Genomic DNA, 23,220 nt, shown 5'->3' on the forward strand with positions numbered 1-23,220 from the left:
AAGATCAGAATATAAATGAAAATAAATAAATATGAAATATAAATGAAAATCAAAATATGAATGAAAATAAATAAGTAGCAGAAGCAATAAATGACTATTACTTGGGGGACAACTGTGTACAAGCAGCAAGGCTAAGACCAAACAGACTGAAGTTGGGGTAAAAGTGGTGGTGGGATTTTGCAGATTGCCCCAAACTGACCTGGATCAATGAGAAATATGATTTAGATACCTGTAGTCATGTCTTGTTTGCTCAAGACAATTGCCCAAATTCACCTACCACTCTCTCTACCTTTGTCCCGTAAGGCACACTTTCCCTTTAAATCAGCTCCCTCTACGTGTTCTGAGCTTCATATCCTGTGCCTGAAAATTGTAGCTGGGACTACCTGTCACACAGTGCCTGGGAACAATCTCTGTTTGGATGCCCTGCAAACTTTCTTGGATGAAAGAAAACTGGAAGAAGGATGTGGTAGCAATTCTTTGGATCTTTGAAGTAAGGCAGCTCTTTAATGGGCGGGAAGGCATTTAACATCAGGGACTTTATTCTCAGGCTTGGAACACAAGAATAACATTTGGGGACTTAAAACATACAGTGGAATGCAGCTGCCGAAATCTCACAACAAACTTTGTAAAGTGCACTGCAAAACAAAGGAAACTGATGGAAACCACAGTGGCAGTAGACAGCAATATTTATCCCCTCTCACTGCAGACAGTTGCACTGAGGCACTCCTGGTTACTTCTTTTATGGTACTTCATGGGAGATGCCATGAAGTACCATAAAATCTGCCAAAATCAGAACTGATCCAGCCATAGAAAATTGGCATTTAGGTAGGAGGAGACTCCAGGGGCTGCACAAAAGCCTTTGGGAGCTGCTTATGTTTTACAGACTACTCACCTTTGGAACAGATATACAAATGAATTTTCAGTAATGTAAAATTGAAATTTGGTTAATTAAAGTGACAAAATGCATTGATTCAACATTGCTGGTGGTGTTAATACAAAGGTATCACATTCATGCATGAAAACCCAAGCATTGTATTCAGATTGTTCTTCCAAAAAGGAACAAATCACACACAACTCCTCTTCCAGCCACCAATAACTATTTAAATATGTTTTGGCTTTTTCACTTACGGAGAAGGTATTCAGAGCTGTCGTGATCATAGTCATTGTCTTCAGGGAAGTGGTTGATTCGAAAACAGTGCCCCTTGTATATCCCTGAAAAAAAAAAAAGAAAACCCAAAGAAATAGATTGGAAGAGGCTTTCCTGGTGATTAACTCATCCAAAAATAACCAAGATTTCTGAGGTATTTCAATCCTCCCCTGAATTCAACAGGTGATTTATAGTAATATTTTTGTATACCTATTTATTTTTCAATGCCAAAAGGAAACAGAAAGATACTGGCAAATCTCTGTTAATGAAAACAGTTAGATATATTTCATTAATAAGAAACTCTAGAGGTACACTTGGTTCTCTCCTTCCTAACATTTTAGAAGGCACAACAAACTATTTTTTTTCAGGGGACCTCTGGCCTCCAAAGAAGAATTGTGGGTGACCATCTATTTTTATGGCTATGAATGTTTTCATGTAAGTGAGATAAGGTATTAATTAGGGTTATTAAATTTTTACTTGCATATTACCCAGAATCTGTGCATTACAGCAGTATATAAATACTGTGAAATAAATAATGTTTTCATTCTCATTTCCCTCAGTATTTTTTCTTGAAATACATTCATCTTTATAATTTCTACTATTTTTGCAGTTTCTTGACCTTTTTTCTCAGTCAGTCTGGCTAATGGAAAAAAGTAGGCAGTTAAAATGAATCAACATATTGAACATCTAGGAACATGGTCCAGCTAGGGGTAACTAATCAAGCAAGGGTTAGAGCTGTTATTAAGGCCTTCCTTGTGGCAATAAGGGTGGTAAAATGTTGATATTTCTCTACCCATATTGCATTTGTGGATAGGTGTCTGGAGGTCTTATTTCAGATGATCTGAACCCTTCTGGAAGGGGGTGATTCAGAACTTCACCTACAAGGCTGCTGTGAGGAATATGCTTGGCATCTGATGTATGAAGTTGCTCAGATTTGTGCTGAGTTGGACTTTGGCTTGGAGCAGGTCCCGTGGAGGTGACAAGGGCTTGGTCTGGCTTGGTTAATTGGGAGGAGTTTGATCCTGTTGGTCCTGAGGAAATGGACAGGGTTCTTGGATTGTTAGCTCGGCCACCTCTGTTTTAGACCCATGTCCTTCCTGGTTGGGTAAGGCTACCTGGGAGATGACATGTGGTTGGGTCTTGGTGTGATAAATTCCTCTTTGAGAGAAGGGATGCTTGCACTGGGTCTTAAGGATGCAGTGGGCCACCCTCTCCTCAAAAGGCCATTGCTGGACCTAACTATTCTGGACAATTTTTGTCCAATCTCTAACCTTCCTTTTTTGGGGAACGTTGGAGAAGGTGGTTGCATGGCAATGCCAGAAAACTCTGGAAGAAGCTGATTATCAGGATTCAGATTCCAATATACAGTGGGGCAAAAAAGTATTTAGTCAGCCACCAATTGTGCAAGTTCTCCCACTTAAAAAGATGAGAGAGGCCTGTAATTTTCATCATAGGTATACCTCAACTATGAGAGACAAAATGAGAAAAAATATCCAGAAAATCACATTGTCTGATTTTTAAAGAATTTATTTGCAAATCATGGTGGAAAATAAGTATTTGGTCAATATCAAAAGTTCATCTCAATACTTTGTTATATATCCTTTGTTGGCAATGACAGAGGTCAAACGTTTTCTGTAAGTCTTCACAAGGTTGTCACACACTGTTGCTGGTATTTTGGCCCATTCCTCCATGCAGATCTCCTCTAGAGCAGTGATGTTTTGGGGCTGTCGCTGGGCAACACGGACTTTCAACTCCCTCCAAAGGTTTTCCATGGAGTTGAGATCTGGAGACTGGCTAGGCCACTCCAGGACCTTGAAATGCTTCTTACGAAGCCACTCCTTCGTTGCCCGGGCGGTGTGTTTGGGATCATTGTCATGCTGAAAGACCCAGCCATGTTTCATCTTCAATGCCCTTGCTGATGGAAGGAGGTGTTCACTCAAAATCTCACGATACATGGCCCCATTCATTCTTTCCTTTACACGGATCAGTCGTCCTGGTCCCGTTGCAGAAAAACAGCCCCAAAGCATGATGTTTCCACCCCCATGCTTCACAGTAGGTATGGTGTTCTTTGGATGCAACTCAGCATTCTCTCTCCTCCAAACATGACGAGTTGAGTTTAGACCAAAATGTTCTACTTTGGTTTCATCTGACCATATGACACTCTCCCAATCCTCTTCTGGATCATCCAAATGCTCTCTAGCAAACTTCAGACGGACCCAGACATGTGCTGGCTTAAGCAGGGGGACACGTCTGGCACTGCAGGATTTGAGTCCCTGGCGGCATAGTGTGTTACTGATGGTAGCCTTTGTTACTTTGGTCCCAGCTCTCTGCAGGTCATTCACTAGGTCCCCCTGTGTGGTTCTGGGATTTTTGCTCACCGTTCTTGTGATCATTTTGACCCCACGGGGTGAGATCTTGCGTGGAGCCCCAGATCGAGGGAGATTATCAGTGGTCTTGTATGTCTTCCATTTTCTAATTATTGCTCCCACAGTTGATTTCTTCACACCAAGCTGCTTGCCTACTGCAGATTCAGTCTTCCCAGCCTGGTGCAGGTCTACAATTTTGTTTCTGGTGTCCTTCAGCAGCTCTTTGGCCTTGGCCATAGTGGAGTTTGGAGTGTGACTGTTTGAGGTTGTGGACAGGTGTCTTTTATACTGATAACAAGGTCAAACAGGTGCCATTACTACAGGTAACGAGTGGAGGACAGAGGAGCCTCTTAAAGAAGTAGTTACAAGTCTGTGAGAGCCAGACATCTTGCTTGTTTGTAGGTGACCAAATACTTATTTTCCACCATGATTTGCAAATAAATTCTTTAAAAATCAGACAATGTGATTTTCTGGATTTCCCCCCATTTTGTCTCTCATAGTTGAGGTATACCTATGATGAAAATTACAGGCCTCTCTCATCTTTTTAAGTAGGAGAACTTGCACAATTGGTGGCTGACTAAATACTTTTTTGCCCCACTGTAGGACTGAGACAGCATTGATAGCACGTCTAGGTGAACTCTGGTCAGAGTGGGATGGGAATGGCGTGTCTGTCCTTGCTCTTCTTGACCTCTCATCCACTTTATTGGCTGACTCACCATATATAATAACAACAATAATCTGAGTTATCCATATTTCCCAGGCTCCTTCTCTTCATACAATGCTTCCCATTCTATAAATTCAGACTGTTTATTAATGATGCTAGAAAGACTAGCTCCAACCCAAATTTTCTCCTAGATCAGATTAGGTCAGATTATTACCATTCCTAACTAAATTTTTATTATTAAAAACAATCCAGGTGATAATTGAAGCAGGACTATAACATACCCAGAACTTAAGTTCCTATAGGGAGTCATTACATACAGTAGTTGTACATGAGGAGTTAGATATATTGACCTCAAGGGGAGACATGAGGCCTGTGGAGAGTCCAGCTGTCTCGCGTGACTTCCCTTCTACTTGGGAGTGACTTCATATCTACAGTATTCTGTGTGAAGGGAATGCTAGACTAGCAGAAAAGGAATGGAAAGTTCCCTAAATACCAGTCTGCAGAGAGAACAATGTTCCTTGGGACTGTAATGTACCGGGGGGGATCACTCACCAACACAGACCAAGGGCTGAAATTTCAATTGGAAAATGAATCATGTAATTAGAAACAATGGATTTAGCCATGAATTAGATGTCACATAAAAAACAGGGTTACTGTTGAAATGGCATTCTCATGCTTAATCCCTCTCTTCTATGAAATATATCCTTTTATGGGCCATACTGGCTGAGGAAGATGGGAACTGTAGGTGAATAAACCTAAAGAATGCTAAATTGAGGAAGACAGATGGCAGAGAACTACACACCTGATCTCACAGAGAGGGCATGCTCCGGATCCCCGCGGTAAAAGAACTTCAATTAGCGGGGTCCAGAAGGCGGGCCTTCTCTACTGTAGCCCCCGGGGGTGAGACAGGCCCCCTCACTCCAGGCCTTTCGGAGGGATTTGAAGACCTGGCTCTGCCATCTGGCCTGGGGCGGGGAGGGAGGATATCAAAAATGGGGTTGGCTGGCCCCTTAGCAGCCTGGTGTGGCCTCTATCGGCCTCTTGGATTTTTCAGCCTTTTTATCTTTCTCTTTGTACTTTGGTTTTATAATCTTTTAATTATGTATTGCCGATTTTAGTTTGTTGTAAGCCGCCCAGAGTCCCCCGTTGTGGGGAGATGGGCGGGGACAAGTCAAATAAACAAATAAACAAATAAACAAATAAAATAATAATAATAATAATAATAATAATAATAATAATAATATTTTGTGTAGTGTGCTGCAAAGAGTCAACCCTGATTGCTCATTGAAAGGATCGATAATGAAGCTCAAGCTCAGATACTTTGGTCACCTAATGCAAAGAGAGATCTCTTTGGAGAAGACCCTGACACTGGGAAAGATTGAAGGCAAAAGGAGAAGAGGACGGCAGAGGATGAGATGGTTAGATAGCATCACTGAAGCAATGAGCATGAAACTGAGCAAACTCAGGGAGGCAGTGAAGGACAGGAAGGCCTGGCGCAATATGGTTCATGGGGTCACGAAGAGTCGGACACGACTTAACAACTAAACAACAACAGCTGCAAAGAGAACTTGATGTGAGAGTACTGTTTTCAGAATAGTACAGTCTTTCCCAACATTTACTCAGGTTCTAACTGGACAAGAATAAGAAAATAAATTTCTTTTCCTTTTTGGTTCCTTTGAGTCACCCTTGACTCCTGGTGACTACATGGACAATTCCCTGCCGTTTTCCTGGTAACAATTGTTTGGAACTGGTTTTCCACTGCCTTCTTCCTAGGGCTGAGAGAGAGCGACTGGCTCAAACTCATCCTGCTGGTTTTGTCCCTAAGGCAAGACTAGAACTCATAGTCACCCAGTTTCTAGCCCAGTGCCTTTAACCATTACACCCAACTGGCTTTTGGTTTCATTTCAGTGTTTGAAATGTTTTGACCTTACAGTGTAGTTTTTGAATTGCTGGTATTTTTGGCCCTTAAACTCTTTATAATGTTCCCTCCCTTCCAATATATGAGTTTTCAGGGCCCCTAATCAAAGTAGTTTTTCTTTTATTTCCTGTTTCTTTTACTTGGATCTGTAGTGCTGTATTTATTAATCTTCCAGACTTGTGCTATCTTCCAGGGCCCCTGTGACTGACATACCTAAAGTTTTTCTTGAACAGAACAACACCTGCACAAGATCTTTTCATTCCTTTCTTAATAATGCAAGCTGGAATTTTCTTTTCACAGCCACCTCATGTAGAGTTGATTAAGCAGAAACCAGTGCTGTGCCATATTGTGCTTCAATGAGATTCTGCCATTTAGGAACACCTACCTAGTTAAGAGCAATATAAATAGAGAATCCTCAAGCACAATTTATTTGTCCCAGTTACAAGAAGTCAGGGTTTTTTGTACCTACATTTTTCATGAAAGAAGTGAACCAACTTGCTTTTCACTCTCTTTTTAAAACTTGCCTATAGGAACTCCACACATATTCAGTTTAGATTAGAATATATGTAGAATTTGTTTACATTAGAGAACAATCCTGTGTGTGTTTTTTCAGAAGACCCCCCCCCACCTTATGTTCAATGTAAACTGCATAGGATTGGATTCTTGATGTACTCAGCAGCAATCCCATAAACAATAATGTGTGTGTTGTATCAACTCTCAAGTCCACACAAGTAAGTCACTTTACTGAGAGGGGATTGGATTTAGTTAAGTCTTTTGTCAAGAGCAGTATCTCAGTATCTACCAGGGACTTAGTTCTCCTTTCTCCTGAGAAAATGGGCTTCTCTAAGAACCCCTTGTCTATGCAGTATCTCTTTGTTATTTCATATCTTTATGGCCACACATGGGTTGGAAAAAGGGTCAGAAATGGGTAAGAGAAAGTAAATTTTTGGGTTGTAGTGACAATCTTCGTTGCGCCACACAGATAATCATTTTTTTCCTTGATGGAGGGAAAAATAATTGAAAAGGCAGGAAGTAGGGAGGTGATAGCTCCTGGTCTCCTTAGCAATTGCCAAGTAGGCTGAAAAAATGGCAACTCCATGACATAACCAGCTAGCCAGACTCTTTTGGAGTAGATAAGAATAAATATAGCAATGATAATTATAACAATAACAACAACTGCGGGTTCAGATGCCTTGTACTTATTGTGTAACGTCCAGTACAGACCAGATTCCTCAAATTCTTGTTTCCAATCTTTCTCATGCAATCTGCTATTATAATTGCATATTTTCAGCTCATAAACAACAGGTCTCTTTTGATTTAAGACTATCCTTCTTGATCTCTGGCAGAAGTAGACCATTCTTTTCCCCTTGCTCCTTCAAGGAGGCTTTAATTTAAATGTCTAGATGAAATGCCAGTTTTGTGAGATTCAGTCAGAAGGTGTTGCAGGTTGTCATATGTATGTCATATGCCCACCAAGGTATGGACTGGATGTGCCTTGTGGAGACTCATGCATCACGGGTTTGCTCTAAGGAGAAACAACTACGTTCAAGGGGAAAACAGTGATTAGAGGAAGAGGAAATCTGAAAGAAAAAAACTATCTAGAGGAGATAAAAACTCAAGCATTTGGTTGTGAGACTCTGAAAAGAGGCAGGAAAGGAGCTGCATCAGCCAATTGCTGTCTGACATTCTGCAAGTCGGGATACTTATCCAGATGCTCAGCCACATGCTGCTGGTTGCCATCTGCTCTGTCTTAAAGTCTTAGCCTTACCAGAGATGGGGTTTTTACTGGAAAGCGACTCCAAATGCCTCTGTGTGCAATGACAAATGTTGCTACGTTGTTTTATGAAAAAGCCTTGAGCATGTGCTCTCTTGGCTGCAGGAAGAGGTAATCAAGCTTTCTCTTCTGTTTTCAGTTAAATTCAAGACATCCAAATCCTAAAGTGTACATTGAAACAAGCCAGCTTTGTAAGTCATTGAAATGGGCTTGCTTCTTGTCCTAAACTTGTGACTTTCCTGCGAGCCCATTCCCAGAGATTAATGGCTGATCAATGCAGCCTGCAAATGCTGGTAACATAATTATGAAAATTTGTTAGTAAGTAGATGGCAGAGAAGATAATTGCAAGCATTTGGAGTTATATCAATCAGCTTCCATTCTTGCTGTGTTAATAACTTGACTGCATTTCAAATAAGCTCTTCTCTTGCCGCTGCTACTCCCAAGTGTGATGGTGTCATTGTATTTATTGAAAAAAAGAAAATCACATCCCAATCCTTTACCTTGTTATGAATCCCCTTTCCACAGATAAATCTGATGGAAAAGCTTAGTTTAATTACAAAAATTCTCAGTTGGGGTGTGGGGGTGATATCAAAATACAGAACCAGTTGCAGACCTGTTATCTGATCAAAACAACATGGTGATCTTAAGAGCCAACATACAACTGACTCAAAACCCCAAAAGAGGGTGGTAAAACTAGAACAATTGCGGAAGAACTTTAGGAAAAACAGAAGACACTGCATGAAGCATGCAAATGCTGGAGTAAAGGAAAACAAAAAAGCCCACCCTTACATGGTGCTCATCATAACTATTGATTTGAAGATTTGTACTGTTGAATTTATACTTTGTTTTCTGTAGTTAAACACCATCCAGAGTCCACCAAGAAAGTGGTAGGTTAAAAATACTATAAATGAGCAAGCAAACAAACAAACGCTTTTTAAAAGTTTCAATAATTTCCTTTTGCTGCTTTCAATTGCCAACCTCCTGACATCCACTTTAAACTACTCTTGCTTATGCTTACAGAACCCCCTGTCACAACCCTTCCATTATCTTTCTACCTTTACTCATATTTCTCCCTAAGTCTCCCTACATGATTCTTAATGTTCATCTGAGCGGATTTTTTTTGGTTTCTCACTCCTTTAGGGTCTGACCCTACAATTCTGGAATCCGCACCCTTCCTCCCTTTTCCTCTGTGGAAATTTGATGGCCTTTAAAAGGGGCATAAATACATTTTATTTCATTAATGGGTTAGTGAAGGGTCTGGTTGTTCCACCCTACTTTTATTTAGCTGATGTTCTAGGTAATCCTGTTTTAAATTATACTGGAGGTATATTCACTCAATTCTATTCCAGGGTGTTGTTTTAAATTTATTGTGGGTTGTTTTAGTGTTAATATTTGTTTATTGGAATCTAAGCTATTTTTATTGATTGATTTGTTATTGTTATTTGTTTGGAACCATACCCTGGTAAATGTGCATTATAATAATAATAATTATTATTATTTTATTTATAGGTAGGTTTGATTTTTCTCACTCTCCATCTGGACTTGAATTTTGATCTGAATACAGATACTGTGTTCCACTATGGATAATCTCTCAGTGATATTCTGACAGCTTTGAGCAGGACTGAATCCAAATTTCCTCAAGCTGGTACCTTCCATTTGCACTTAGATTACTATTCCCTTTAAATTCAAGAAGTCATGGAAACAGCAAATATGACAAACATTTACTTTATCTGTTCCTTGATATTGCTCTCAAGGTTGGCACTACAATAAACCAAACAAACTGGCAACATTGAAGGTATCTGAGTGTCAAGATTTTCTTTATACCTATTCTTCAAATTGGCACAATCTAAAATATTTGGTAGAGTGCAATTTGGGTCATATGCTATGATACTGTACTTTGCTTTTTGCCTTATCTGAAGCAATGAAGCGCCACTTGAGCAAACTTCTACTCTCTGTCCTTGATATATTTGCGGCCTGAATTATGGTGGCACAGACTGGTCACCAGGCTGCTGCTCCAACAGACAACACAACAAAAAGACTCCAGAGTCAACTTTTGGAATCTTTACAGTCTGAAGTATATCTTATTACCAGTTCCAATCCAGAGTGATCCATCAAATCTCTTATAAATATAATACAAATGAAATACAATTATCGCCCCGTACCAGGGGTTTATATAATAGCATTCTCTAAAAGCCGTTATAAATCAATGTAGCTCAGTGAAACATTCTTTTTGTTGGTTATACCAGATGGAGCATTTAATTTTTTTTTTCATTAGTCCTTTCATAAGCCAAGCATAACAATCTTAGATAAGTATTCTACCACTCAGGAATGCCTTTCATAAAACTGACAATTGCAATACCACTATGCCAAGTTAAATAAAGGTAGGTAGGTAGACAGACAGACAGACAGACAGACGTTGGCTGCATCACTTTCTTTAGAGGCATGCAGTTTCCCATCAAAACTGGCTTCTCTATGAATGTAAATATCCATCCCCCAAAATCGAAGTCTTTGAAAAATAAAATACTGTTTTTCCTGATGAAAGCAAAAATATTATCAATGTCCCAAAATATTCAAACTGATCAATATTTCAGATCATTCTACTGTTCTCCAGGTGGAGCAATGTTGCAGTGTTAGTACACTTCCTGGCAACTATGCTATAATCTATTCTATTCCTCCTCCTTGGTATTTTTCTTCCATGTCCACTCAGCATGCTGTGTCCTTATTGAACTACTTAGGTCCTGCCCATTTGGTTTGTTTCCCTTCAATATTTCTGTATTCTTGGTATATATGATTATATCTTCTAATATTAACTTCCTTGATTGCTAACTAGCCATCATATCTATATTAATCTGCAAGGTCCCAAGCCCCTGGTACTGCAAATGTGTCATTAAAATTACAAGGTGATTTACTGTCATTATTAAGTACTTGCTATCCACCCAAGGTTCTAGTAATATAAACAGATACGGTATACAGTGCTATAGGAATGGTTTCCATGAATTAGAGAGGCTTAGTTCTTCCACTAGTGATGAACTTGTAATTGCTTCTATAAATTACGTTATTTATTCACTTATACATGTTTGTATCCCGCCCTCTTTCACACATAATTCATTTTGCAACTGAAAAGTATAAGCACTATACTCATCTAACATTTGCCCATCCTAAAACTCTAAAACAAAATTATTTCATTTGAAATCATCACAGTTCCTGGCTAATTCTAGTCAGTATGCAAATCAGGTATTTTGGAAAGCTTCTTTATCTTGAGAAGAATATCAACATGCAATGAAATTTATTCATGTTTGCTGTGAATACTTCATTCCATGCTCAGCTATTTCAATTTACTGAATGCTTATCATGAAAGTGTTGATCCTGTTCAGAAACCTGTTATAGCTCATTGTATGTAAGGAGATTATTGACTACATTTAAAAGTAAACATGTCTACATCTCTTCTTATAACTTTTCCAATGATTTTTAAACTTTCCTTCAGTCTGATTTTTTTTTAATTAAAAAAAGGAATTTGGAGCATGGATGGAAGAGGGAGGCAGAAAAGACAATGTGAGCCCCATAGTAATATTGGCTTCTTAGTATAAAGTAGGAATTAGCCCTGCCTACCACCCATATTATCCAGAGACCTATAGGCGGTCAGATTTTGAAATCTTTTTTCATCCTTCTCCTTATCCCATGCTTGAGTCAAAAGGAAGTCTCTCACTGGATACATCCATTATGTTAAGTCATATTTTATTTAAGTATGGCTTACTGAATAAACTACAACTGGCAGGGTTCATGCATTATACTTGGCCTTAAATCCTTGATTACATACCACAATGCAGGTTTCACATAACTTGCTAAACCCAGTTCTCTATACTGTAGTTTGATGTATTGGGAGAACCCAGCCATTCACTTACTTACCCTTCCTTATGACAAGAATCTTGCTTTCCACCCCACTCCCAGCTAGATGGAGTAAGAAGATTTTAATTTCATTTTAGCAAGGAAATCCTGTTTAAAATGAACCAATGATACCTATAAGGATGGTGATAATTATCTCATTTTTTTTTCTGTCCAATGTCTTGTTCAAAGCCAAATTATGAACTGAGCCAAATCTTGGGCAAGTTCAGAGGCCCCAGTGCTAATAAGTCTAAACCTACCTAACCTTCTGTACTGTTACCCCTGGTTAACAGATAACCAGCTGTCTGATATTTCCATTTATTATCAAAGCCAGCAGTATTCTTACATTTCTTGTTAGACAAAGAATCCCAAAATGCAGCTGTTTCTTACATTTTCTAGTCTCCCATATCTTACGGAATATATTCTTGCTTTTTAACTTTTAGAATTGTGACCCCAAACTGCCTGATCTGTCCTGTAGAACTACTTCTAATTCTGACCCATTTCCTTCCTTTTGCTTATTCTTTGTAGCTTTGAGAAAGGAAGTGGAAAGAAAGTCTCCTCTCATTGCCGGATTGAATTCTCCTGATGAGCCTTTTCTGCTGCTGAGCCTGGTTGACAGAAGCTGTTTTATCTTCATTCCTGTTCTTTTCACTTCACATCTTCTTTTCTTTCTTTACAATTCATAGACTTCAAACACTCTTTAACATCTCACATTGACTTTGCCTACGCTGGCTGGATTGCAGCAAGATGAAATATTACTTCAAGACTTTTCTTCTGCATATAGGCAACAGCTGCCTGTCATTTTTGCTTTTGGCTTCCCAATTTGTATGCTGGCTGATACTGGCAGGGACAGTCTTTTTTCTTTATTTTTTAACAAATTGCATTCTTTACTGGGGGTTCTGTTACTTTTCCTTCCTGCAAATTTGATGTAGCCACATGAGAAAGAGTCCTATGTCATCCAAATAGCCCTGGATAAATAGTGGAGAGATGTCTCAACGATATCCATGGTACAATGGGCATATGGTGATTGCCGGTATTAGATACAAATAAATCTTCTTCTCCCCACCCCGCAATCCCACCACTGTCTGTAATGGCTTGGATTTGCAATAAGATAGTCCATCAGAGAACAGGAGTATCACATCAATAGTCCTTGGGAAAAAGCATTTCCCAAGGACATGTTGTTTTATTGGGGTGTGTTGTGTGAAAGAACTCTTCCCTCTCTTCAAGACTGGTGCACCACTGTTAGATCTAAACGGGATATAAAGGAAAAGAAGCAAAAGTTAGGGATGTGTTTGGGCCTGGGATAGATTAAAACGGGGCTGCTTCCAATGTAAAATCTAAGATGGAGAAGAATTTAGGCTCTCAATATTCATCTCCATCTTGGAGTAAACATGATGAGCCCCTTTCCCTCCTTAAACTCAAAACTGATCTCTGGAAATGAGAGTCTAGCTGATACACCATCTGCCCTTGTGATAAAACAAATATCTAATGATCAGTTGGGGAGAATAATGTAACAAAGTTCTCCCCTCCCCAATTACCTCATAATACATCAAAAGGGTTTTATATCCATTCATCAAATATCTTTCAAGTCCCCTGAATCTCTGTAATATGTACTAAACTTTTGGGTAACTGTTGATGGCGAGAAAGACTCATAATGAGGCTTCTCTTCTCTCTCTGATTGTCCACAATGCCAGGGCTTATATAATGTGCCTGCCAAGTGTGGGTTATTAAGAGGGGCACCTGAATCACCCCAGGCACAGGTTCACAAAAAGTGTCATAATTCTGATTATCTTGAAAATGATTGTCTTGAAATGAGTTTATAAATAAAGTGAACAGCATTGATGAGATTTGCAATCCAGTCAGCTTTTCAACAGGATATCTACATGCTTCCCTGTCCCAACCCCCAGAATAGAGGTTTTATTTCTACAGGCAGCATTGGGACTAAATCTGATCAAAAGCTCACATCCACAAGGGGATGGTGGTAAGAGAAAGAAGATTCTCCATAAGCTTTGCCCTGGAATAACCCCACCTTCTCCAATACCTGCATGATGTGAAAGTAATGGTGGTGCTGAATTAGGAGCAAAGAGACCCAGGTTCTAGTCCAGTCTCAGCCACAGAAGCTTGCTTGTGAATTTGAGCCCCTTTTCTGTCATCAAGGACACAGCATGCACAGAGGATTGGATTGGGACAGGGCAAGACCACGCTCTTTCCAGATTCTTCTCCTTCATTCAAGTTCAGGAAGATAAGTAAATTTAGAATGATAGGTAGGTAGGTAGGTAGGAAGGAAGGAAGGAAGGAAGGAAGGAAGGAAGGAAGGAAGGAAGGAAGGAAGGAAGGAAGGAAGGAAGGAAGGAAGGAAAGCCAGCCAGCCAGCCAGCCAGCCAGCCAGCCAGCCAGCCAGCCAGCCAGCCAGCCATTTGGACATTAGCTAAGCCTTATCAGAGTAGACAAGTACTTTCACTTTCAATTAGCTTCAACATTAATTGTTTGCATTATTCAGCACACAGTTTCTTGCCTCCCAAGTGATATTCTGATATAGTCTAACGGTAAAGTACCAAACAAGCATTTTCCCCTCTAAACCTGTTTGTTCTTAAAAGCATTGTAAGCAAGCATATCTTCTGTAACATGATATACCTAATATATGAATGTTCCTAACATTTGTTCACCTCCCCAAGTCCTAATTAATACTTCTGCTCCTATTTACCACTCTAGTTCTAAGGAAAGGGCTTTATTAATTAATTGTACAGTAGCCATCTACTTGCAGACTATAGAGATGATGATGACTAATTATTCTGACAGGTAAACCTTTGATCTTATTTTCTATCATCCTCAAGCCTGGCCTTAGGATCATAAAGCTGCATATCCCCATGACACTATCACTCTTCAGCATTTTTATTCCCAGGAAGTACTCTCAAACTCTTCAGCAAGTCTTGTCCTAGTCTCATCCAGTACTCTATAATTCCTAATTAGTGTCAACTGCTCAATCCATGTTTAGGTACACCAGCTACTGTTACTCTGGATAAAAACCAATTGACCAATATTCTATTTTCAACAGATACTAGAGCTGTCTAGCCCATTTCAGCCATGGTAGGACTCTGACTGTCCACCAGCAAATCCATTACTCAGCTGCTTCTCTCCAGAATCCTCTCTGATGATAGCATGACATCTTGGAAGTTTGCAAGACTTCCTCTTTTTGCCAACTCAATATCTTCCCCTCCTCCTCCTATGAAAAGCTAAACTAAGGTCTCTTCTCCTATTCTCAGCAAGCAAAACACAGAGCAAAAAGACAGACTCTGGTGTAGTTTCCTTCCAACCAACATAGCTGCAGGGATGCGTAACTAAAAAAAAATCCATAAAAAATCACAGCACCAAAGTGTGGCTGACTGCTGGCTTCTGACACTCAGTTTTAGATGTATATGCACACCAAGTTTTATTCTAGGTGTTTGCCTGTTTTCTCTTTTATATTTAGTATGCTGGTTTTTGAACCACAGTACATTACAATACAGCAATCTAGAAATAAATAAATAAAACCCACTTCACATTTTTTAAAAAATGCTTTCTAATTAGACATAACGTTCATTGGGCTATTATTCAGAGAGGTCAGGAGTAGGTGAAGCTGTGGCAGCAACTGTCCATCAAGCACTGTCCAAGGTACAGTATGTAAACTGTATTGTACATCAAACAGTGCTTGAGGAAGAGCCATTATACAGAGAAAAGCTCTGACCTTGGAAGGAGACAGCCTTTCATCTTCGGTTTCCTTTTTATAGGATTTCCTTATGATGTCCACATGAGTATGGAAATGTGTGCAAGGGTCTTTTGCCACTACTCTCTGCCTTAATAATCTCTTGCTGGGTTCTCATGAATCACTAGGTATATCTGCACGTGGATTGTTCCTGCACACGGTAATTAACAGTCTGCAATTGCAGCCTTCAATTCCCCAAACCTGACAGTGAAATTAAACCATTAAAGCTAACAAGGGAAACAACAAGGGTAATATGACCGCATATTACCAACCCGCTCTGTTTTAGGGACCATATTTTACTGGAATCCTTGGTCTGAAACATGCTTTTTAATGCAAGCTTTGATGCTGAAAATATGAACAAATGGCAGCAAAGAGGCAGCATGTGCCCTTTTAGTTTTAATTATTCATCAGACGAGGTTCCTTTTTTGTGCAAAGCTTCAGAGCAGAGCTTTTAAGCATGCTATTTGCTCCTTGGTCTCCACATTGGTGCATATTAACCAAGAAAGAAAGCAGTAGCATACAGTTATCTAATTTATTTGCAGAAACACTTTGATTTTGGTTAATGCCTATAAAATGACATCATCCGTCTAATTGCCAATAAGCAATGCAAGAAAAACCAAGTTTAATATGCTGTATGGCAGGTACAGAACGCTGCATTGATAAAAAAATTCCCTCCCCCCACCCCACAAATTTACATGGTGCCAGAACTGTTTCAACTATCAAATGCTTTCAAACTGAAGAGAGAAAAGTAAGTGGGTGATATATTATTGATGGATTTTGAACTAAAAATGGTAACAGAGGAGCTCTGATCTTTTTTAACAGCTTCTTCATGCTTCACCTAAAGTATCTACCCAAGCCTAGTAATCAAATAAATGGAAGGAACAGCTTCTGTAGCTATCAGTGAGGAGTGCCATTGTTTTCAACACTGTGATGCACTAGAAATTATCCCAATTCAGAGTTTAACAAAAAGCACAACTAAATCAGACTATTGATCCATCTTGATACTTTTGTTGGGTGTCCTGATTAGCACTGGTCTTAAGTCATCCTTGATATTTTCAAATAATCTGGGAAGGAGGTTTATTTTTTATGTCCCACTCTTTTTCTAAGGAGATCAAAGCAGCGTATACAGTTCTACCCACTTACTCTCCTAATAATATTGTCAGGTAAATTATCTGCAAGATGGCTATCCAAAGACATCTAGTGAGGTTCATGACCAGGTGGGGAATTTGGTCACACTGTTTAATCACAGATGGAAAAGGACAATACAGTTTAGGAAGAAAAATCCAGCAAGGCACATCACAAGAAAAATAACATTAAACAGGTTCCTCTGAAAAGAATTTGTGACTCTTCAATATAGAATGACACTTTTAAATCAATAAATACAATTTTTTTCCTTCCTTAACTTCCTTACCTGGTGCCAGGCCCAGCCTAAGAACAATGGTGAAACAGTCCAGTCGAGTATAGTTCCTTTATTTGCTTATACCTTATAGACAGAATCTTGCCAGACTAAATCAATACTCCTGCAACTAGTGGATATACCCTGGGAGGTTCTAGGGAGTGGCTATCCTGAACCTCATTCGCTTCCCACACTCCCCTTGAGGACTGCATTGTCTTTTGTCTCCTTTCCCCTTCTGGAATGCATCCCCTCCCTCCTGATAGCTTTGATCTCTCACACCTGGTCAGCCATAACTGATCAATCCACCGTGGCTGACATTTTTTAAATGATGACATTTCTCACATGGTAGCCATTTTAAAAAAGCATCCATGATACATTCTCAAAATTCCAAAATTTATTTATTTATTTATTTATTTATTAAATTTCTCACCCGCCCATCTCCCCCCAATGGGGGAACTCTGGGCGACTCACACTGAACATAAATAGATATAAATACATAAAACATCAGTTTAAAAACATTTCTAAAAAAGGGGAAGGAGAGTCCAAGAAAATGAAAAATCTGAGGCTGAAGACAGAAGGCCTCTATGGAGCTAGCCATCCCCATGCTTGAGGTACTCACTAACTAAATGTACTCACTAGCTAAAATATGGAGACTACTGATGTATTGCTAGCATTTTACTGGTATAGTCACAAGATCTTTTCAAGAAGATGGAACTTTGAATAATCTAATGTATGGATTTGCCAAGTTGCTAAGTGTGGACATAACACAGCATGTATAGCACACAAGCAAAAAGAGCCTTGCATGGTCAAAACTAAGTTAACTGAGTCCAACAGTTTCCAACAGCCAGGCAGAAGTCTTTAGAGAATTTCAAACACAGATCTGATGGATATATGGCAACTTCTCCAACCTAATGCCTTCCAGTTGTGTAAGAAATTTTGGAGGTTGAAGCCCAACCTGAAAAAGATTAGAATATGATAGGAATAGGGGATCTGTGTCCCTCCAAACACTACAGAATTACACTCCTATTATTCTTCAGCATTGGTCATGCTGAAAGGGACTGCTGGAAGTGCCATTTATTTAACATCTGAAAGATTTCTGAGTTCTAATCTAGTTTTTAATTAGCATAGAAATCCATACATAGCTACAAGGAAGATATGAAAGCAGCATCTTTCTGTAATTAGATCGTTACACCTACAAAAGTTTGTCACGGTAACTACCAAAATACTGTATAGTTGAGAAACTAATATTTACTCAAAAAGAAAACAGCCCTGAACACCCACCACCACCACCACTTGAAAGAAGAGGGGACAAAATTAAACAGAAGCAGTCTTCAACCCTTTCCACTATCACAGTCTCAATAAATCTAAGACGACTCTCCAATTTTAAAGGTAAATTATTTAGGGAAAAAGACTAGCTTTCCTTCCCAGTATATTCAGTTTCATTGATTATCCTTTTTATGGAAGCAAAGAAGCCACCATTTCCATGGTCAAAGAGTGGTATGCTGTCTCATTGGTTATTTTGGAATTATGGCACAGAACAATATGAAAATAATTAGAGAGGACCAGAATCACAAAATGTATTTGCTCCTTTTAGTTAATAACATTTGCAATTATTCAGGATGACGTTAATGGAAGGGAGGCACGTGTGTGCAGGAAACAGTGGCATATTGGATCATGCAGTAATTCAGTATCTGTTGTTGAGATTTCTACAAAATTTAGGTAATATGCAGTGCTGATCTACTGTTCTCTCTGTGAATTCATTCATGACATAAAATCCTTTTATGCTGAATCTCCCATAAGGATGGAGATGAAAAGGTTTATTCAGGAAGCCTGACATGCGAAATATGTCCTCCACATTTTAGGGTCCTTCCCTGTTACACAGTGGATCTCTCTCCCTCTCTCTGTCTTTGTATAGCTGTGCCTTTCCTTTGGGTAGGAAGTCATCAGATGACTGAACAAAGGTAAGAGAGTTCCATCTGAGGCTGACAGAGTTCTGGGAGAGATACTGTTCAATTTGATTCAAATAAATTAGGGAAATGACAATATAAAAAGGGAAATGGGAAATAATGACTTCTCCATAATCATCCATGCAGGTGAGGAAGAAAACAAATGTATCTCAACTTGAAAATAAGATACCCCTTTTAAAAATACCATGATAGATATTCAATATTCTTTTATTAAGTCATCTGCTTAATAGCTCAGAAAGGCCTATTAATTTCACTTGTGGGAACAAATGACTGGGAGGTTGTGGGCAATCTCTTTGAATTAGGAAATCTATAAAGAACATAAGAACCCAGAGGTGCACTTACTGTAGGTAAATGCCACCTATAGCAACATGCATTAATTTATAGTGTAGGAAGTAGTACATAATAGAAAGCCTTAGATTTTTCATGCATACATTTGACCACCCATCTTTAAAATCCTGTACTGATGGTGCCCCTGACACTGCTGCTTCTAGAGGGGGAAGAATCCAGATCTACTGCCTTATACTTGTTGCTTGTGTCCAAATGCATGGCATCTTGTAGAAAAATACAAAGATTGCAGAAGTGCTTTATGTTTCTCCTCCAAAGGTTGCCAAGTTCAGATGAGTCATCTCCTGGAACTGTTCACCAATGGGAAAGGCAAGGAGCTCATAAGAATGCTTCCTTTTATTCAAACTTATTAAGAATTCAGAATTTAAATTAAGGATGGTACAATTACTTTACATTATTCAAACTTTCACTCCTAAAGAAGACTTCTGTGATTTGTAAGAAAGAAGATACAGTAGTCAATACTGACAGGTAGATCTCCTCTGAATATGTGCACCGTAACGAAGAAGCTCTTGCTGACAAACAGCTACAGTTTGCTATGGAATCTGGTCATTCTGTGAAAAAATGGTGGTGGTGGAAAAAATGGTGGGTGGGTGGAAAAACTCATTCATGACCCCCATCACTACCTAGAGAATACAGTCCCACTCGCACCCAGAATGTAGTGACTGTGGATTCTAATTTAAAAACAGCAAATAAAATATTCTGTAAATCAAGGCAAAATAGACCTGTGCTTGAAGAACAGAAAACCAAAGACAATAAGAAACCTGGTCCAATGTAGTAAAAACAATATCCTAAGCCAGGCCAAAAGGATTATACATGAATAATAACATGCATTAAAATATATCATTTATATGAAATAAATAAAATAATGCATTTCTTTAAAAAATCTATACACACATGAAATTAAAATGTACATTATGGAAAAGACAAGACTTGAATGAAAATTACAAATACAAATTTTAGCAAAAAGAGGATAGGCAAAATATGTAAGACAAAGGAACTCGGAAAAAGAACTATTGTAAATACAATTGTAAACTATAAAAAGATTATTTTTCAATGGTGAGAATATTACCTAAGCACACATCCATCTCAATACTTCTCAACTGTGCAACTAGTAAATAAAGCTGCATATTTACTTTGCTTTTCAGTATAGTTTGCGACCTGTATTACTGCTTGTACTACTATTATTGTAACTTGATTCACCTCACAGAAAGAAGCAAGAGTTTCTTATCACAAACGTTATGCAGAAATATGATGTATCAGCAAACCTTAATCTTTTTTCTTATCCCTCAGGGTTGCCCAGGGTTGAGAAGACAGCTGGCAAGATGTCCCCAGGGCCTTCAAACACTCCTGGGTGCACCATTTCCCTCCCAGTCCCTCTCTACTGGTGCCTTTTCTTTCCTCTTCTCCAGCACACACATTTTCTTCTCTTTATTAAGCAGCTGTCTAGCACCTTTCTTCTCTTCCTTTTAATTTTTATAAGACTTTGAGGACATATATATGTGTATATGTGTGTGTGTGTATACATATATATCTATATCGATAGAATGTGAGAGAGAGGGAGGGAGGGAGGGAGGGAGGTCTGGCTCTGAAGAGATGCTGTAGGATTCTGGAGCTACACCCAACGGCATGGCTCCAGCAGCATCTTTGAAGATGCTTTCTCTTTCTTCCCTCTTCCTTCAGCACATTTTTTACCAGATTGCAATATTATACGAGAATGGGGGAGGGGAGCACACAAATACAGATTCAAAAATCAGCTACAAGTTTTAAAAAATAATCCTATACCATAGATTGGCTTTAAAAAACACTGATGTGTTGTTGTTTTTTAAACTGCATTATTGCAGGGGTGTCTGATATAAATGCTGCTGCTGTCTTGCTTTATTTTTAAAGATGTAATTGAATATTCACCAGTCATATATCATTATGAATATACCTCAAAGTTAACCAGAGAATTGGAATATATTATATCCTCTCTCACAGGGCTAAGTACCTTTTGTCTGGGGAACAACTGTATCCTGATGTCATTTTGCACAGTCAAAACATATAAATCACTGGACGTGAGTGAAGTTCTGTTCATCCACAGCTGAAGGAGACACTGCTCAGGTGCCATGAAGTCACCATGAAAAAGTAGCTTCCCTTGGGGGAGAGGAAGAAGTGCACCATAATCTCAGAGAAGATTTGTTAAGCCACACGGCTACAAGGATTGACTGCAAAGTCCAGCATCAATCTGTGGTTCATGAGACCCTAGGGGTGCAAAGGTGTTGGTGGTGTTTTTTTAGCCAGAATACCAAGTAGTGGGTTCACGTAGCCTGCCAACCTATGGTTTACTTAATAAAGGTTTGCTGAATTAATCCAGGGGTGGGGAGGTCACATAACATCTTGACTCCAGAACTACAACAGGGGATAGATTCTTTCTTGGTACAATATAATAAAAAAGATTTTAGAAGTTTAAAGGTTGATTCAAGTATTCGAAAAATATACCCAGCTACTCAGTAGAGTAAGAGAAATGCTTTTCCAATGGTATTGTCCTTTTGCTTGTACAGATTGAGTTCTGAGAAAAGAAAATCTGATTTAAAAGGGAAGAGATATCACAAGGCTTTGCTATACAGAATAAAGAGGAACAGAAACTTCTGAAACAGTAAATGGATGACTGTATTCAAAGTCACTGTTCAGGTTTAGCATTCACTTTGTTCTTTTTTATGTTATGCTTCTGACAAATCTTTGCAGCTAATTCCTTCCAGTTGCACGTGAAAGAAAACAGACAGGTGTGCCACATCAATAAGGTACACCAGTGTAGGACAGGATGACTTCTCGGAATCTCAGGCAGGTAATTTGCGTTTGCAACAGAAAAGAAAATTGGGTTTGTTCTCATGGCCTTACTCTACCCCCCTTTCAATATTAAGTTAAACAAAGCATCTGGATAACACAATAAAATAAACTGAGAAGGAGGCTTGGATATGTCAAAAGCGTTGAATGCAATGAGAATGGGGTATTTGAGAAGTGTATGTGGTAAAACAAGAAGAGAGAGAGAGTCAAGAAGGAAAAAATAAATGCTCAATGAATTTGAACTGAATACAAAAGTGAGTGATCAGTAGGAAAGAAGTATGACATCTGATGTAGTCATACTGGGATAATGAATTAGGACTGAATTGCAAAAGCACAACTGCAGCAAGATTGTTACATGCACAAAAGTGGAAAGACTCGACATTACCCATAACGGAGGAATGGTTGGTGAAGATGATGGAACTTGCAGAGATGGCTAAATTGACTTCTTTGATTAGAGAAAAGACAATATCTACATTTATTACTGACTGGAAGCCCCTTAGAGACTTTTTGCTTGAAATAGAAAAAAATGAACTTACAACTTACAGTTTTGATGATTAGAAAAAAATAGATACAGAAAAAAGAGAAATTGTTTTTGTAACCATAGAGTGAGAGGTAATTTTGCATTTGTAATTATACTTGTTGTAAAGGAAATTGGAAGCAACTTCTTTTTATTCCTGTCTATTTTTTTCTTTTTGCACTTTAGGCTTTTTCTTTGTTCTTCTCTTTCTTTTCTTTTTACTGTATATTAGTTCTTGTTAGTTTTTTTCTTCTGTTTAAATAAAAAATCCCCTCTCACCCCTATGGGTGATATATGTCTTCCTCAATCTCGGGTCCTCTACCAGAGACCTGGGAGTTTGAGTGTTCTGCGCGGTATCTTAGCTGTTCCTGGCACTGCACTCTTCTGGACAGAGAGCTCTGATGTTCCTGGGATCTGTTGGAGCCATTCTCTCAGCTTAGGAGTCACAGCCCCAAGTGCTCCCACCACCACTGGGACCACTTTGGCCTTTACTTTCCACATCCTCTCTAGTCACTCCTTCAGGCCCTGGTACTTCTCCAGCTTCTCATACTCCTTCCTGATGTTGCTGTCACTTGGCACTGCTATCTAACTCCACCTCTTGTCTTCTGGTCCTTGTCTACTACCATGATGTCTGATTGATTGGACAGTACCTTCCTGTCTGTCTGGATCTGGAAGTCCC

At 39.0% G+C, this 23,220-nt stretch overlaps 1 protein-coding gene across 1 annotated transcript in view; it reads right to left on the minus strand.

The window, feature by feature from the left end:
* Nucleotides 1-23,220, minus strand: part of CACNG4 (calcium voltage-gated channel auxiliary subunit gamma 4) — a 79,115-nt gene that overhangs the window by 18,588 nt on the left and 37,307 nt on the right. The window contains exon 2 of the mRNA XM_007434107.2: nucleotides 1,129-1,212. Coding sequence (XP_007434169.1) covers nucleotides 1,129-1,212 — 84 coding nt within the window. The remainder of the gene's footprint in view (nucleotides 1-1,128; nucleotides 1,213-23,220) is intronic.

This window comes from Python bivittatus, unplaced genomic scaffold, assembly GCF_059951505.1.
Source record: "Python bivittatus isolate LINGU-HERP-01145 unplaced genomic scaffold, Pbiv_v1 ctg000220_np1212, whole genome shotgun sequence".
In the NCBI taxonomy this organism is placed as follows: domain Eukaryota; kingdom Metazoa; phylum Chordata; class Lepidosauria; order Squamata; family Pythonidae; genus Python; species Python bivittatus.